Source organism: Bombina bombina, chromosome 2 (genome assembly GCF_027579735.1).
Source record: "Bombina bombina isolate aBomBom1 chromosome 2, aBomBom1.pri, whole genome shotgun sequence".
Classification (NCBI taxonomy): domain Eukaryota; kingdom Metazoa; phylum Chordata; class Amphibia; order Anura; family Bombinatoridae; genus Bombina; species Bombina bombina.
In genome coordinates, this window is record NC_069500.1 from 100,415,527 (window position 1) to 100,434,221 (window position 18,695).

Genomic DNA, 18,695 nt, shown 5'->3' on the forward strand with positions numbered 1-18,695 from the left:
AAGAGAGGAGGAGAGAGAGAGCAAAAAAGAGGGGGGAGAGAGCGCAAAAGAGAGGGGAGAGAGAGCAAAATAGAAGGGAGAGAGAGCAAAAGAGAAGGGAGAGAGCACAAAAGAGAGGAGGAGAGAGAGAGCAAAAATGAGGGGGGAGAGAGCGCAAAAGAGAGGGGGAGAGAGAGAGCAAAAGAGAGGGGAGAGAGAGAGCAAAAGAGAGGGGAGAGAGAGAGCAAAAGAGGGAGGAGAGAGAGCAAAAGAGGGAGGAGAGAGAGCAAAAGAGAGGAGGGAGAGAGCAAAAGAGAGGGTGGACGGAGCAAAAGAGAGGGTGGAGAGAGAGAGAGCAAAAGAGAGAGAGCACAAAAGAGAGGGGAGAGAGAGCAAAAGAGAGGGGAGAGAGAGAGCAAAAGAGGGGAGAGAGAGAGCAAAAGAGAGGAGAGAGAGCAAAAGAGTGGGAGAGAGAGCAAAAGAAAGGGGGGGAGAGAGAGAAAAATAGAGTGGGAGAGAGAGAAAGAGCGAGAAAGCAAAAAGAGGGGGAGAGAGAGCAAAAGAGAGGGGAGAGAGAGAGAGCAAAAGAGAGGAGGAGAGAGAGAGCAAAAGAGAGGAGGAAAGAGAGAGCAAAAGAGGGGGAGAGAGAGCAAAAGAGAGGAGGGAGAGAGCAAAAGAGAGGGTGGAGAGAGCAAAAGAGAGGGTGGAGAGAGAGAGAGAGCAAAAGAGAGAGAGCACAAAAGAGGGGGGAGAGAGAGCAAAAGAGAGGGGAGAGAGAGAGCAAAAGAGGGGAGAGAGAGAGCAAAAGAGAGGGGAGAGAGAGAGCAAAAGAGAGGAGAGAGAGCAAAAGAGTGGGAGAGAGAGCAAAAGAAAGGGGGGGAGAGAGAGAAAAATAGAGTGGGAGAGAGAGAAAGAGCGAGAAAGCAAAAAGAGGGGGAGAGAGAGCAAAAGAGAGGGGAGAGAGAGAGCAAAAGAGAGGAGGAGAGAGAGAGCAAAAGAGAGGAGGAAAGAGAGAGCAAAAGAGGAGGAGAGAGAGCAAAAGAGAGGGGGAGAGAGCAAAAGAGAGGGAGGGGGAGAGAGCAAAAGAGAGGGAGAGAGAGAGAGCAAAAGAGAGGGGGAGAGAGAGAGCAAAAGAGAGTGGAGAGAGAGAGCAAATGAGAGGGGAGAGAGCAAAAGAGAGGGGAGAGATTGCAAAAGAGAGGGGAGAGAGAGAGCAAAAGAGAGGGGAGAGAGAGAGCAAAAGAGAGGGGAGAGAGAGAGCAAAAGAGAGGGGAGAGAGAGCAAAAGAGAGGGGAGAGAGAGCAAAAGAGGGGAGAGAGAGCAAAAGAGGGAGGAGAGAGAGCAAAAGAGAGGAGAGAGAGAGCAAAAGAGAGGAGGGAGAGAGCAAAAGAGAGAGAGCACAAAAGAGGGGGGAGAGAAAGCAAAAGAGAGGGGAGAGAGCGCAAAAGAGAGGGGAGAGAGAGCAAAATAGAGTGGGAGAGAGAGAGAGAGAGAGAAAGCAAAAAAAGAGGAGGAGAGAGAGCAAAAAGAGGAGGAGAGAGCAAAAAGAGATAAGGAGAGAGAGAGCGAAAGAGATGAGGAGAGAGAGAGCAAAAGAGAGGGGAGAGAGAGAGAGCAAAAGAGAGGGGGGAGAGAGAGAAAGCAAAATAGAGGGAGAGAGAGAGAGAGCAAAAGAGAGGAGGAGAGAGAGAGCGCAAAAGAGAGGAGGAGAGAGAGAGCAAAAAAGAGGGGGGAGAGAGAGAGCAAAAGAGAGGGGAGAGAGAGAGCAAAAAAGTGGGGGGAGAGAGAGAGCAAAAGAGAGGGGAGAGAGAGAGCAAAAGAGAGGGGAGAGAGAGAGCAAAAGAGAGGGGAGAGAGAGAGCAAAAGAGAGGGGAGAGAGAGCAAAAGAGAGGGGAGAGAGAGAGCAAAAAAGAGGGGGGAGAGAGAGAGGGGGAGAGAGAGAGAGAGATCAAAGGACAGGGGCAGAGAGAGCAAAAGAGTGGGAGAGAGAGCGCAAAAGAGAGGGGGAGGGAGAGATAGAAAGAGCAAAAGAGAGAGCAAAAGAGAGGGGGGAGAGAGAGAGAGCAAAAGAGAGGGGGAGAGAGAGAGTAAAAGAGAAGGGGAGAGAGAGAGCAAAAGAGAGGGGTGAGAGAGCAAAAGAGACGGGGGAGAGAAAGCAAAAGAGAGGGGGGAGAGAGAGAGCTCAAGGGGTGGGTCCGCTGTACTGCAAGAAATGGCCCGTGTGCATGGGCTTTAGGACTAGTTTTATATAAACAAATATTTTAATATTTATATTATGCACAAGTTACATTTCCAATATGATGTAACTACAGGTTTTCATACTATTAGTAAGATTATACTGGGGTACTAGTAACTGTACACATCTATAAGATTTATTTTGTATGGTACGCAGATAAGATGTTGATGAGTTTAAATAAAGTTTGTTTGTTTTTTTGTTCATACCAACAAATAGTCAATAGTTTTTGTTCCCATTATTTTAATCTGTTTGACTCACAAACCACAGTCATAATGTTAGCTTCACAGATTAGGTTTTTTCCTCTCAATAAAGACAGGAGTAATAATTTGTTTCATTTTGTTGCTCTCTCCATGTGTTTTGTTAATGCCTTTTTGAAAACAGCCACACCGAAGTCTACATCCTCTTTTGTAATGCACATAGGGGGTTTGATCCGAAACGTCTGTTGGAAGAAACAATAACAAAAAAACATGTCAACTCCAAACTATTCATGGATAAATTAAAATAATAATAAAATCAAACACATTCAGTCTTTACAGGATTTAATATTTATCATTCAATTCAACTGGTGAACAAAGCCCCCTGCTCCCCCAGGACCAATTGTGCAAGAGCAAAAGCCTGCCGATCACCTTAACGCCTCCTCTGCTTAAAGGGACAGTCTACACCATAGTTATCTTAAACTCTTAATTTAGATAAAGCTGCAAATATCCTCCTGCCCCCTTTCTATATCATGCAGCAGTAAAAGTAGAAAAAGTTATTTTAAAATGAATATTGTTTCTGGTCACTTTGAAATGGCTGCCAAGTAACGCTCACTGATGACATCATGATCTAGGCTGCATCTATACACTCTGCTGAATAGCATCGAAAGTCTGTTGAATCCAATTAGTGAGTCTTTTGTAATAAGGAAAGATTTGTAATATATATGCATTAGCAAAAATGCTTCTAATAAAAGCTACAGCTGTTTCAAAAGAGTATTTAAGTGTGCACCGTGCACCAGCATTTTAAACACAGGACTTGCTCAGAGAGCCTAATGTGCATGTACCATCTAGTAATGACTCAATTTAATTGCTGACATGATACAAGTCCCACTGATGATCTGAGCAGCTGCAATATTTACAATGTAGGTGCAGTGAGAATATCTAGCTCTGCTTCACATGCAGAGAAAAATGTTACCACTAAAACAGTAATAACTTTTACTAGAAACATTTTTGGAAATACGTGTATATTGCAAATATGTTTCTATTCAAAGATGTAATTAATCTATGTGCATTTAAATTTTGACCGGAATGTCCCTTTAAGATGATTAAGATATAAACTGTCCCTTTAATTAACAGAGCCCATAATGTTATGAAATGTCAGTGTGATACTTTTCATTGGTACATTTACTCATCTTATACAAATTTGCTTGAATTTTCAAATTTGATTAAACATATTTTGTGTAATTTACTTATATAAGCAAAAAGATAAATCTGCCCGATTCCAGGCCATCTTCTCTAATGAGTCCAATTTTCAGCTTTGCCCAACACCTGGTCATCTAATGCTTAGATGGAAACCAGGAGAGGCCTACAAGGCACAGTGTCTCGCACCCACTGTGAAATTTGGTGGAAGATCGATGATGAGTGCTGGGAGTGCTTTAGCAAGGATGGAATCGGGCAGATTTATCTTTGTGAAGGACGCATGAATCAAGCCACGTACATGTTTATCCTAGAAGAAAACTTGCTTCCTTGTGCTCTGACAATGTTTCCCAACTCTGAGGATTGTTTTTTTTCCAGCAGGACAATGCTCCATGCCCCAAAGCCAGATAAATCAAGTTGTGGATGGAGGACCACTAAATCAAGTCCCTATCATGGCCAGCCCAATCTACAGACCCTGAACCCCATTGAAAACCTCTGAAATGGGATCAAGAGGAAGATGTATGGTCTCAAGCCATCAAACAAACCTGAGCTGGTTGAATTGTTGAGCCAGGGGGTATTCCATCAAAAATTAATTTCTGAACTCTTACTAAGATAAAATATCTTACTAAGATATTATTAAGATAAAATATCTGTAACTTGTTTTCTTTGCATAGTTCACGGTCTAAAAAACACTGCATCTTTTTGGTTATTTTGGCCAGTTGCCATTTTCTGCAAATAAATGCTCTAATTGACAATACTTATTTTGAATTTGGGAGAAATGTTCTCAGTAGTTTATAGGATAATGTGTTAAAATTTGTGCTGTTTTTCGAATGTTGCGAAACATTCGCCCATCCCTATGTGAGAGCAAGTTAGTAACCACTGAGTTACTGATCAGCTGATTGCTTCACCTGTGCACTGATTCATCTATAATGAAAACCTGGCCTGTTGGGGGTACTTGAGGACCATTGTTGAGAAACACTGCACTAAAGCACCAGCTCATCGGAAATTGATTACCTGGAGAATAAAGCACACATACTCTGCTCACTGACACCCACACACACTCTGCTCACATACACACTCACACAATTCTGTGGCACAGTGCCAGTTACTAAGCAATTAGAATGATACACAATCTCTTCTCTACTCACTACTGTATTGTAAAAATAGAAATAATTTACCATACAAGTTTTACACAAAGAACAAGTTATCAATACTGCCAACCAGTGACGTGCAGTGACGTCAGAGGCTGGTGAGGCAGTGGCTTGGATACGCCTTCATTCTTTAGATATCCTTTGTTGAAGAAATAGCAATGCACATGGGTGAGCCAATCACATGAGGTATCTATGTGCAGCCACCAATCAGCAGCTACTGAGCATATTTATATATGATTTTCAACAAAGGATATCAAAAGAATGAAGACAATTAGATATTAGATGTAAATTGGAAAGTTATTTAAATTGCATGTTCTTTCTAAATCATGAAAGAAAACATATGGGTTTCATGTCCCTTTAAATGGTGTCTTGGAAAACTGGTCAACTTAGTAAACATCTGATTTTAGTCTAAAGGATTGTAACAGAAACACTTGCCAGATAACAAAATGCTTGCTCTGATTATGAGATCTAGAAATCCATGCCCATTAAAATATATGTTTAAAACATACTTTTTACTTTAATGCTGCAAATTATGCTTATAGATTCTTTCATTATTCAGTAAATATAAAAATGTCTTGATCCAGTGGCGGCTGGTGAAATTTAAAGATGGTGGGGCGCTTGACCCCACCCCTTTAAATAAAGCCACACCATCAGATGGCACCACTAATTCATTAATTAAATAAATAAAAGGTAGACAGAAACACATACACAGAGGGTTAGAGAAAGAGAGAGAAAGAGAAAGACACACACAGAGGGTTAGAGAGAGAGAGAGAGAAACACACATGCAGAGGGTTAGAGAGAGAGAGAAAGAAAGAGAGACATACAGAGGGTTTGAGAGAGAGAGAGAGAGACACACAGAGGGTTAGAGAGAGAGAGAAAAAAAGAGAGAGAGACACACACAGAGGGTTAGAGGGAGAGAGGGAGAGAGACACACACAGAGGGTTAGAGAGAGAGAGAGAGAGAGAAAAAGAGAGATAGAGAGACACACACAGAGGGTTAGAGAGAGAGAGAAAGAGAGAGAGACACACACAGAGGGTTAAAGAGAGAGAGAGACACACACACACAGCGGGTTAGAGAGAGAGAGAAAGAGAGAGAGAGACACACACAATCACACACAGAGTGTTAGAGAAAGAGAGAGAGACACAATCAAATGCAGAGGGTTAGACAGACACATAAGGGATGAGAGAGTCAGAGGGGGAGGAAGAGAGACAGAGAGACCATGGGGAGAACAACACATTAGGAGAGAGATGGATGGATAGATATAGATAGATAGATAGATAGATAGAGAGACACACACACACACACACAAGGGGGGAGGGAGAGAGACCACTGCATTTTTAAGTAATAAAACAGCAGAGCTACAGAGAGTTCAGAAAGTGAAGGCAAGCTGTTAAAGGGACTGTAAAGTCAAAGTTAAACTTTTATGATTCAGATAGAGCATGCAATTTTAAACAACTTTTCAATTTTGTTCTCAAATTTGCTTTGTTCTTTTGGTATCTTTTATCAAAGAGTAAAACTAGGTAAGCTCATAAGAGCTCAGGAGTGTGCACGTGTCTTTAGTACTGTACGACAGCAGTGTTTTGTGACATTGAAAAACAAAGTTAGAAATATTGTTGCAAAACACTGCTATCATAAAAGTACTAAAGACATGTGCACACTCCTGAGCTCTCATGAGCCTACCTAATTTTACTCTTCAATAAAAGATACCAAGAGAACAAAGCAAATTTGCTAATGGTAGTAAATTGGAAGTTGTTCAAAATTGCATGTTCTATCTGAATCATGGAAGTTTAATTTGGACTTTACTGTCCCTTTAAGTTGGTGGGTGTAAAGGTTGAGGAAACAAAATACAAAAACGACCCTGCTGTAAAAGAGTAAAAAAACACTAAACCACATTCATTAAATTATAATTTTCACTAACAGAATCCCTTTCAGTGAAATCTAAGGCTGTAGAACTTACTTCAAAGATGTGTCTTAAACACTGCTTATTGACTGAATCTCTTCCTGCTCTGTCTCTGTCTGTATTAAGGAAGTGACAGTGGAACATTCCACTGCACTTAGAGGGGAAGTACAGAACTCTCTTTTTCACTTTAGCAAAAGCTGGCAGCTTCACAGGACAGCAACAAAATAAATGAAAGTAGTTTTTTTCCGTTTTTGTTTTGTTTTATATGATTTAACATCCAGCCCCAACCCTAAGTTCCACTTACTAATGCCTCTCACTGGATTGGGTCAGCCCAAATAGGACTGCCTCAAATAAGCAGTTAATGGGCCATCCAATGATCTTAACCACTGTCATCCAGTAGATGGCGCAGCATGTTGTGTAATGGTGGGCAGACCTGCTTGTGCCTCTCCATTGCACAACATGTATCTGTGAAGAAAAAAAAAGCTGGGGAAAATTTTTTTATTTTATTTTTTTAAAGCCCATAAAAAAATATATATTTTTGCCAATATGAGAGGTGAAGCACTGCCTCACCTGCCTCTAGTGACTGCACATCACTGAAATATGGACACTATTGATACATTTTGTGTATTTTTTTTAAAAAGTACTGATTTAGGTTTGTGTGAAATCTTACGGCTAGATTACGAGTCTTGCGTTATGAGGGGTGTGGTGCCAACGTGCAGTTTTTTTTTCTCACCGCTCACTTACCTGCAAGCGCTGGTATTACGGGTTTTTACAAACCCGGCGTTAAAGGGACAGTCTAGGCCAAAATAAACTTTCATGATTCAGATAGAGCATGTAATTTTAAACAATTTTCCAATTTACTTTTATCACCAATTTTGCTTTGTTCTCTTGGTATTCTTAGTTGAAAGCTTAACCTAGGAGGTTCATATGCTAATTTCTTAGACCTTGAAGCCCACCTCTTTCAGATTGCATTTTAACAGTTTTTCACCACTAGAGGGTGTTAGTTCACGTATTTCATATAGATAACACTGTGCTCGTGCACGTGAAGTTATCTGGGAGCAGGCACTGATTGGCTAGACTGCAAGTCTGTCAAAAGAACTGAAAAAAGGGGCAGTTTGCAGAGGCTTAGATACAAGATAATCACAGAGGTTAAAAGTATATTATTATAACTGTGTTGGTTATGCAAAACTGGGGAATGGGTAATAAAGGGATTATCTATCTTTTAAAACAATAAAAATTCTGGTGTAGACTGTCCCTTTAAAAGGCAAGAAGTGAGCGTAGAGCAAAATTGAGCTCCATACCGTACTCCAATACCAGCGCTGCTTAAGTCAGCGGTGAGCTGGTTATACGTGCTCGGCTGAGAAAAAGTCTAACACCTGCAAAAAAGCAGCGTAAATCTCAGTAACGCAGCCCCATTGATTCCTATGGGGAAACACATTTTATGTTTACACCTAACACCATAACATGAACCCTGAGTCTAAACACCCCTAATCTTACACTTATTAACCCCTAATCTGCTGCCCCCGACATCGCCGACACGTACATTATATTTATTAACCCCTAATCTGCTGCTCCGGACATCGCCGCCGCCTACATTATATTTATTAACCCCTAATCTGCTGCCGCCAACACCTACATTTATTTATTAACCCCTAATCTGCTGCCCCTAACATCGCCGCAACCTACCTACATTTATTAACCCCTAATCTGCCGCCCCCAACATTACCTCCACTATTCTAAATTTATTAACCCCTAAACCTAAGTCTAAGCCTAACCCTAACACCCCCTAACTTAAATATAATTTAAATAAATCTAAATAAAATTCCTATCATTAACTAAATTATTCCTATTTAAAACTAAATACTTACCTATAAAATAAACCCTAAGCTAGCTACAATATAACTAATAGTTACCTTATAGCTAGCTTAGGGTTTATTTTTATTTTACAGGCAAGTTTGTATTTATTTTAACTAGGTAGAATAGTTACTAAATAGTTATTAACTATTTACTAACTACCCAGCTAAAATAAATACAAATTTACCTGTAAAACAAAACCTAACCTAAGTTACACTAACACCTAACACTACAATTAAATAACTTACCTAAATTAAAGACAATTAAATAAATTAAATACAATTAGCTAAATTACAGAAAATAAAAAACAAATCCTAACACTAACCCCCGAAGATTCACTTACCGGGAGAAGTCTTCATCCAAGCGGCAAGATGTCCTCAACGAAGCCGGCAGAAGTGGTCCTCCAGACGGGCAGAAGTCAATTAAATGATATAGAATTCTATCAGCCAATCAGAATCTAAGGGATGCCATCTTGGATAACGTCACTTAAAGAAACATTCATTCCGAAGAAGCCGTTGATTGAAGAGGATGCTGCGCACCAGATGTCTTGAAGATGGAGCCGCTCCGCGCCGGATGGATGAAGATAGAAGATGCCGTCTGGATGAAGACTTCTGCCAGCTTGGATGAAGACTTCTGCCCGTCTGGAGCACCACTTCTGCCCGTCTGGAGGACCACTTCTGCCGGCTTCGTTGAGGACATCTTGCCGCTTGGATGAAGACTTCTCCCGGTAAGTGAATCTTCAGGGGTTAGTGTTAGGATTTCTTTAAGGGTGTATTGGGTGGGTTTTATTTTTAGGTGAGGGCTTTGGGCAGCAATAGAGCTAAATGCCCTTTTAAGGGCAATGTCCATCCAAATGCCCTTTTCAGGGCAATGGGGAGCTTAGGTTTTTTTAGTTAGGCTTTTATTTGGGGGGTTGGTTGTGTTGGTGGTGGGTTTTACTGTTGGGGGGGTATTTGTATTTTTTATTTACAGGTAAAAGAGCTGATTTCTTTGGGGCAATGCCCCGCAAAAGGCCCTTTTAAGTTGATAGTTTAGTTTAGGCTAGGGGTTTTTATTATTTTGGGGGGGCTTTTTTATTTTTTGGGCTCTTAGATTACGTGTAATTAGTTTAAATATCTTGTAATTTGTTTTTTCGTTTCTGTAATTTAGTGTTTTTTTTGTGGTAATTTAGCTAATTTTATTGAATTTAGTTGATTGTATTTAATGTAGGGAATTTATTTAATTGTAGTGTAGTGTTAGGTGTTATTGTAACTTAGGTTAGGTTTTATTTTACAGGTAAATTTGTATTTATTTTATCTATGTAGTTATTAAATATTTAATAACTATTTAATAACTATTCTACCTAGTTAAAATAAATGCAAACTTGCCTGTAAACTAAAAATAAACCCTAAGCTAGATACAATGTAACTATTAGTATTAATAATGTAGGTGGCGGCGATGTTGGGGGCAGCAGATTAGGGGTTAATAATATTTAACTAGTGTTTGCGAGGCGGGAGTGTGGCGGTTTAGGGGTTAATATGTTTATTATAGTGGCGGCGATGTCCGGAGCGGCAGATTAGGAGTTAAAAATGTTATTATAGTGTTTGCGATGCGGGAGGGCCTCGGTTTAGGGGTTAATAGGTAGTTTATGGGTGTTAGTGTACTTTTTAGCACTTTAGTTATGAGTTTTATGCTACAGCTTTGTAGTGTAAAACTCATAACTACTGACTTTAGAATGCGTTAGGAATCTTGGAGGTAGAGGGTGTACCGCTCACTTTTTGGCCTCCCAGGACAAAATCGTAATACTGGCGCTATGCAAGTCCCATTGAAAAAAGACTTTACGAAATTTACGTAAGTTGATTTGCGTTAAGGCCAAAGAAGTGTGCGGTGCCCCTAAACCTGCAAGCCTCGTAATACCAGCGGGCGTTAAAAAGCAGCGTTAGGACCTGTTAACGCTGCTTTTTAAGCTTACCGCAAAACTCGTAATCTAGCCGTTAGCTTGTGAAATACTTTTATCAGCTATTACATAGTGCCTGATATTTTGTTTTAGGAGGTTTAATGTGTAACAACTAGCCCCTAAAATTATTTTTGGATGGATTTGATAGCAAATGTATTTTTTGTATTACCCTATGAAAAAAAAGTGGATTAAAAACATTGGGTATTATTGATATAGCGATTTTATTTAAAACTCACTTAAAAGAATATGCTTGAGATATACATCCTCAGCATCACCTGTTTTTAGATAAAGTTTCTGAAAACACAAAATCATCACTAATGAAAGCCTTGTGAAGCTTCGGGAATTGACTTTAAGACACCTTCCTCAAGCTATTTCTACCTACATTAAATCTGTCAAACAATGAGGTACATCACAGATTATTATTTTACAGACTAGTAATCTCAGTTTACTGCTTTATGTGCGTTTCGGTATTAAATGAGGTTGTATTTCTTCCTTCTTTTTATAAACATGTCAGAGATTTGCACACTGGGATGGATTTTGTCTTTAGGCTAAGTAGGTAGTTGTCTAGGACCTAAATTTGATTAACAGTTGATGTTCATAGTCAAAGTTAGACACAAACATCCAGTAGCGTACCTACTCAACAGAGGGCAATTTTATCCCCCCCCCCAGGTATCTCAGTAGTAACTAATAGTAGTAATATACATTATGCTCTATAATGATTGTGAGGTTAGATAGATGGATCTGCAACCTGTACTAATAAAAGGCTCCCCTGCATTAGGATTGTAAACACCTATATATACAATGGCCTCTAGTTATCAAAGTCTGGCGGACCTGATCCGACAGTACGGATCAGCTCCACCAGACTTCGCTGAATATGGCGAGCAATACGCTCGCCGTATTCAGCATTGCACCAGCAGCTCACAAGAGCTGCTGGTGCAACGCCGGCCCCTGCTGACTCAAGGCCACCAGCAGGGGGGTGTCAATCAACCCGATCGTATTAGATCGGGTTGATTTGCGGCGATGTCTGTCCTCAGAGCAGGCGGATAGGTTATAGAGCAGCGGTCTTTGTGACCGCTGCTTCATAACGGCTGTTTCTGGCGAGCCTGCAGGCTCGCCAGAAACACGGGGCATCAAGCTCCATACGGAGCTTGATAAATATGCCCCAATGTCTCTTTTGGGCCGCCCAGTACCTGGCCCCTGGTGCCACCGCACCTGCAAACATCATGCTTTTTGCTGTTATAATATCCATAACATATTCTTGACCAGTTTTGAACTTACAAATAGATCTGCATACAATTCTAATAATAGAACTGCCTTAGTAAAATATGTTATTTTGTTTACAGTTCAGCAGGATGAGTTATATAGTGTTGCTGTATTACCTGGCTGTACAATCCTCCCTTTCCAAGCAGAACTCCCATTTCTCGACAGTCTTCCCAGATGCGGTTCATCTCTTCAGTAGGGAGAGGCCGACGACTCTCCTAAAAAAACAACAACATAGTTCTGGAGACCAATACAGTAACAGTTTCTTTAGACTGAGTGCTGATCAAGTAAATCATTGGCACCCACTGCTGAACTAGAACTGCAGCAGCTAACAAAATGGTAATGGAGGAGCAGAACAATGTATAAATCTGGTGATGCTGGGGCCACAATCACGTTTCAGTTAAACGTTTCAGCTTGAATATTACTGTAGTTCCGAAGTTACAATAAAGGATCCCCCATTATGGCCTCTCCGTATGTGGCTTTTACAAAAGTAGTCACTTTTCCAAAATGAACCTAAAAGGGACAGTGTATTGTAACATTTGATCCCTTTAAAGAATCCCCAGTGATCCATTTGTTCCCCTTTTATGTAATTTCCAAGGATCCATATTACCTGCGGAAGTGTATTCATTTATTTACAAATAGTTTAACATTATTTTGTAATTTTATGTAGCTCCTTTTGCCTTTGGTAGCCCCACTTCTACGGAAAATTTCAATACTTAAATGGACATGAAACTCATTTTTTTTCTTTTGTGCTTCAGAAAGAGCATATACATAAAAAAAGCTTTTTTTACTTCTTGTATCGAATTTGCTTCATTTTCTTGGTATTCTTTGTTGAAAACACCTTGGTATGTGGCGTGCATGTGTGTGGAGCATTACATGTCAGGACATAGTGTTGCCATATAGTGCATTTGCAAGTGTATAGCATCCTTACAAAATTGGTGCCAGTTCTGCAGACATGTGCACACTCCTGAGCTTACCTTCCTATTTTCAACAAAGGAAACCAAGAGAACAAAGACAATTTGATAATATAAATGGAAAGTTGTTTAACATTACAAGCACTATCTGAAACATGAAGAAAAAATGTGGGGTTTCATGTCCTTTTCAGTATTGGTCATAGAAAACCAATGTAAACACAGCCAATAGAAGAAATTACAATCCCAGTGGGAGGTGGGAGAGATAAAATATACATATAGGGAAGCACCCGGAGCAGATCTCAGTTTACAGCAAATATAAATTAAAAGGGACATTGTACATTAGATTTTTCTTTGCATAAATGTTTTGTAGATTATCCATTTATATAGCCCATATGGAAGTGTTTTTGTAACAAAGTACAGTTTTGCTTAATTTTTAATAACATTGTGCTGATTTTTAGTCTCCTAACCAAGCCCCAAAAGAGATTCCTACTTACTCTTGTTTGTGTAATCTTTCTTTTCATATGCAGTGGAGGGGAGAGGGTCTGCCCTTCCTTCTTTCTCAGCCCCTTTCAGTGGGTGTCCCAGCCTAACCTCATCAACATAGCTAAACTGAGCACTTCTAAGTAATTTTTTAAAAGGTTTTATACTGGATTTTTAGATCGGTATCTCTGCATATTCTTTATCGTGGTGTCTATTACATACATTTATATGACAATTGGTGTATACTGTCCCTTCTTTAAATTGAAAGGTTTTCACTACAATTTAACTTTTTTTGCTCTGAGTTGGCGGACAGACATCACCGAAAATTAACCTGATCCAATTCGATCAGGTTGATTGACACCCCCTGATTGGCCACAAATCTGCAGGGGGCGGCATTGCACCAGCAGTTCAGATGTGCGGTGGACATGGTTCGCTATAGCGGATCGTGTCTGTCCGCACAATGATAAGTGGACCCCTAAGTGCTATTGCATTGTCTTTTTATCATGCATTTGTTGATTATGCAGATCTACTGTATTTACTGGTCCTTTAAAGCAAAATGTGTTTTCCTCAAGTCACAAGTAAACTACAAGGTAGGTTTGCAATCCTGCTGGGAATAATTGTTGTATGTATCTGTGTTGGATATTTTGTTCTTTATCTCACACACTATAGAATTACCTTATCTGTTACCATTTCTATCCCAATCATCAGCCCCTTGCCGCGCACGTCCCCAACAATGTCAAACATGTCCCGAAGCTTTGCAAATTCTAGCAACATGTGGGTACCAACCACTTTACAGTTGTTTTGCAAACCATCTTCTTCAATGACCTAAATGGTAAAATAGATAAAATAATAATGAGAAAATATACATGACCTCCATTACTTTCAAATGTCTTATGACAGCAAAAAAATAATAATATAAAAATAAGTAAAAATGTACTCCACAATGCAGATGTGGGGCTTATAACAGTTCACTCCCTCCATCTTGTGTGCAACCTAGTCTCTCGGCAAGTAGCGGAAATACTGACTTTTCAAAGTCAAAGTTAAATTGCTAGAAAAGTACATATGTATAATTAAGCATTATGGTGAACCAAATTTTTAAGTTTGATGTGCCTTTAAATGATATGTTTGTAATATTAAGTCAGAAAATAGAAAGGTCTGCTGGTTATATAGACAGTAACATAGTATTACACTGTTATGACTATAATGATGCGCTAACACTTCATTATCGTGAACATATTAATAGTTGTGCAAGGTGCTTACATCCAGTACTGCAGATGCCGCTGAACAAGCGATGGGATTTCCTCCAAATGTATTGAATGATAAAGCGTGGGCATAGGACCCTGCAATTTCTGGCAGAAAAAAAACACAAACACTATTAACAAAATGGGACTAGCTTGGTACCTACTGTTTTCAAAACCAAATGGGATAAGCTATTTTGTATCAAGGATTTTTAAATAAATTTTTAGCATCTCATTTACAAACTCTTATCTGTGCTAACTGGGTAAGAGAAGAACTCTCAGCTGTTTTATCCTCAGTATTTAGTATAAGCGATTAATAATAAAACATTATTAGATTACAAGTGGGGTGCTATTTAGCACTTTCGCTTGAGCGTAAACACCACCAGAAATGACCCGCACACCGCATTAGACCAACTGCGCTCAACCTGACATGCGTTATGAATATTTTACATTCCAATGTTCTTCACATAGAAGAGAAAATGTTATATATATATATATATATATATATGAGATTATTTTTAGTAAAATATATATCTATACAATTCTCCTATGTGAAGTACAATGGAATGTAAAATATTCACATTAAATATATAGTAAAATACATATTAAATATTAAAATGGAATACAAATAATATTTATGTTTTCAGGTATTTGAGTGGAAAGGGCTCCAAGTGTAAATATATATATCTTTATTATAGATACAGTATATGTACATATATAAATACATAAATACACATATATAGATATTTAGACATATATATTTATATATACACAATATAGCCCTTTCCATTCAAACACCTTTTTCAAATACCATATTTCTTCTAACCCTTATAAAAATGTCATTAATATTTATATGAATATGTTTTATTAGAGAGTGTATATTTGAGTGTAACTATTTTTTTTTTTTTTTTTTTTTCAAAGAGCTTTATTAAAGGATTATCAAATAGTTACATGTTTATCAATTTTTCCAAAGCGTATACATATACAGAGTCACATAAACGTTACACTGCAAGTTTATGAGAAGTAATACAAGTATGCAGGGATCGTTCTTGCTCTGACCCCCGAAGGCATGTTTAATTGCACCCCGCCTATAGAGCGTGTGAAGTTGAAGTTCTGGGGGGTCATGACACAGTTCTCAGTGCACTTGCATGTTTAAAGTCCCAAGGGTCCGACATTACACTATCTCTGATACTCTGCGGTCAGCCTTGTTAAATTATGCAATATATAAGCTGGGTAACCAGAGAAGAGGAAGAGAAAGAAGAATAGGAGGTATGTGTGGGAAGCCGGTCTGCGATATGCATTAGAATGCGATTGTGTGATCCATCACTGTCAATGATCCCATTGCTTGGCAGTGTTTAAGTCTTGTTAACGCATGTTTCAGAAGGAGACAGGTGGAGAGAAGGGGGGGGGGGGAAGGGAAAAAAAAAAAACGTGGGGGTAGGAGGGGGGGGGGGGCGGGGGGAGTTTTGGGGTGTCGGCGGTCTGTGCTATCAGCTGTGTTGCCCTATGCCGTCCGTTGTCTGTGTGCTGCCCAGCGCTCCAGCATCATCTCGTGCGTGTCTGCAGTTCCCTGCTGGATATGGTGATATCTTTCTAGGCGTAACAGGGTGTCTACTTGCTCTTGCCATTCCTTTAAGGTCGGCGTGACTCTGGATTTCCAGTGCTTTGGAATTAACAGTTTGGCTCCGTTCAGCATAATCAGTAATAGTGCCCTACTCGCTTTACAAGGCAGTTTGGGCAGTGATAGGTATAGCAGTGTTTTTGGGCTGTTTTGTAAAGGTTTCCCTAAAACTAGTTACATGTGGCTAAGTATGTCAACCCAATATTCGTCCAGCATAGGGCAGTCCCACCATATGTGTGTTGGTGTACCGGTTTCTCCACAATCTCTCCAGCATTTGCCTGAGGCCTGCTTGTAGATCTTCTGCAGCCTGCTGGGTGTGAGGTACCATCTTGCTAAGCATTTAAAGCTAGATTCTTGTACTCTCATAGAGATCGAGGATGTTTTGGTCACAAGGAAGGCATTCTGCCAGTCCTCATGTCCTATCTCGGTCTGCCACTCTTTTTCCCACGCCTTTGTGTAGGAGGGGAGTGCCCTGGTATCATCTGTCAGGAGAAGTTTGTAAAGTAATGAAATTGCGTGGGCTGTTGGTGTGTCTTTCAGGCATAAGGTCTCGAACGTAGTAGGTGTTCTGGTCAGGCAAGCTCTGTGTCTGTGTGTCGTGAGATAATGATTTAGCTGCGCGTGTGAGTACCAACTCAGTGCCAAGTTTGGCATTTCGTCTGAGATGACCGCGTGTGTCTTAAGCTTATGTCCACTGATCAGTGACATGATGGTATAGTCTTTAAAGGGTGTGTCAGCGGTGGACCTGTTGTCGGGGCAATTCCATGGCAGTGCTGCGTTGTGATATATGGGGGTCAATGGGGAATGCTTAGTGGTTATATGCGTTGTGGTGTACAGTATCTTGTCCCACACTGAGTAAAAATCTATCAGCAAGGGGTAATTCGTTGTAGCTACATGCCTGTCCTTCTCTAGGGTCCAGGCGCCTAGGCCTGCGTTGTTTGTGTCCAAGATGTCACAGTCCAGTCGTACCCATTCTTTGTTGGTGTCATTAGAACACCAATCTAATAATTTACCCAGTGTGATCGCCTGTTTATACATTTGTATGTTTGGGACCCCCAGTCCCCCTCTGTCTCTAGGGAGGTACAGAGTTTTCCTGGCTACTCTAGGTCTGAGCCCTCCCCATATGTATTGCTCAAGTAAGTTTTGTATCTTTTGTATGTAGTTCCCTGGGAGGGGGATTGGTGTTGTCTGGAGTATGTAGAGCAGTCTGGGCAGTACATTCATTTTAACAACATTTATCCGTCCGAGCCAGGAGATTGATTTATTTTTCCAGATGGACAAGTCCGCTATCAGTGTGGTCTCCAGTTTTTTGTAGTTTTCTTGAAAAACAGTCTGAGGATCTGGGGAGATGTATATCCCCAGGTACTTCAATTTATCCTGTTGTAATTTCAGGGGGCAGTTACTTAGTGCTATGTTTAATTTCTCTATGTCGTATGTGATGTTCAGTATTTCTGATTTGGCTACGTTAAGATGAAAGTTAGAAAATCGTCCGTATTCGCTAAAGGTGTCTAGTACTCTGGGGAGGGATGTCTCTATGTCAGTGAGTGTCAACAGGACATCGTCAGCATATAAGGCCAGCTTGTGTGTGCGCGATTTGGTCTTTATACCTGAAATCTGCGGGTCTTCTCTAATTTTTTGCGCTACCGCCTCTATGGTGATCGCGAAGAGGAGCGGCGAGAGTGGGCACCCCTATCTGGTTCCATTTCTGATAGAAAATCTATCAGACAACAGGCCATTGACTTTCACTTTTGCGGTGGGATTCTCATATAGTGCGAAAATTCGTTCGATAAAGGCATCACTGAACTTCATTTTGGACAGGACCGCTTTTAGGAAAGGCCAGTGTACCCGGTCGAACGCCTTTTCGGCATCTGTAGAGACCAGTATTAGGGGTGCATTTTGGTGCTGAGCGTGTGATACCAATTGTAGCACTTTCAGCGTGTTGTCGCGTGCCTCTCTCCCTGGCACAAACCCTACCTGGTCCGGGTGTATCAATGCGGGGAGAATCTTATTGATTCTGTTTGCTAACACCTTGGCGTAGATTTTTACATCCACGTTGAGGAGCGAGATCGGGCGGAAATTCTCTGGTCTATCCGGGGTTTTCCCCTGTTTGGGGAGGACAGTGATGTTTGCCTCTAGCATCTGATCTGTGAACCCTCCCTCTTGTAGCAATGAATTAAATAAGAGTGTGAGAGGTGTGAGTAGGTGGTGTGCAAATTTTTTGTAGTATTTAACCCCCAACCCGTCCGGTCCAGGGCTCTTTCCATTTGGCATACCCTTAATAGCTAGCCTGATCTCATCAGCCGTAATCGGCCTATCTAGTTGCTCTGCGTCCTCTTGGGAGAGGGCAGGCAGATGAATGTCCCTTAGGTATGCATCTATGTGTGTTTGTGGGCTGTTGTTGTTGATATTGTAAAGTGCTTCGTAGTATTGCCGGAAAGTCTCAGCTATCTTCTCGCTCTCTTTCTGCGTGTGACCTGATGCGTCAGTTAGAGTATATATGTGCGTGTTTAATTGTTTGCGTTTTAGCGCTTTGGCCAAGGAGGGGCCTATTTTATCACTCATCTCAAAATATTTTTGTTGTAGCATTGATGCTTTTCTTTGGTAGTCTTTAATAAGATAGTTGTTCAGTTCGGTCTTTACTTTAGTTAGGGAATTTAATATTGGAATAGATGAGGTGTTTTTCTTTAACTCAGACTCCCAATATCGAATCTGGGACATGGATGAGTTCAGGAACT

General features: G+C 40.5%; 1 protein-coding gene across 1 annotated transcript in view; it reads right to left on the minus strand.

Moving 5' to 3' along the window:
* Nucleotides 1-2,438: 2,438 nt before the first annotated feature.
* Nucleotides 2,439-18,695, minus strand: part of AGXT2 (alanine--glyoxylate aminotransferase 2) — a 113,682-nt gene continuing 97,425 nt past the window's right edge. The window contains exons 11-14 of the mRNA XM_053701200.1: nt 14,362-14,450; nt 13,777-13,926; nt 11,827-11,925; nt 2,439-2,654 (exon numbers count right to left, since the gene is read on the minus strand). Coding sequence (XP_053557175.1) covers nt 2,547-2,654; nt 11,827-11,925; nt 13,777-13,926; nt 14,362-14,450 — 446 coding nt within the window. The 3' untranslated portion in view covers nt 2,439-2,546. The remainder of the gene's footprint in view (nt 2,655-11,826; nt 11,926-13,776; nt 13,927-14,361; nt 14,451-18,695) is intronic.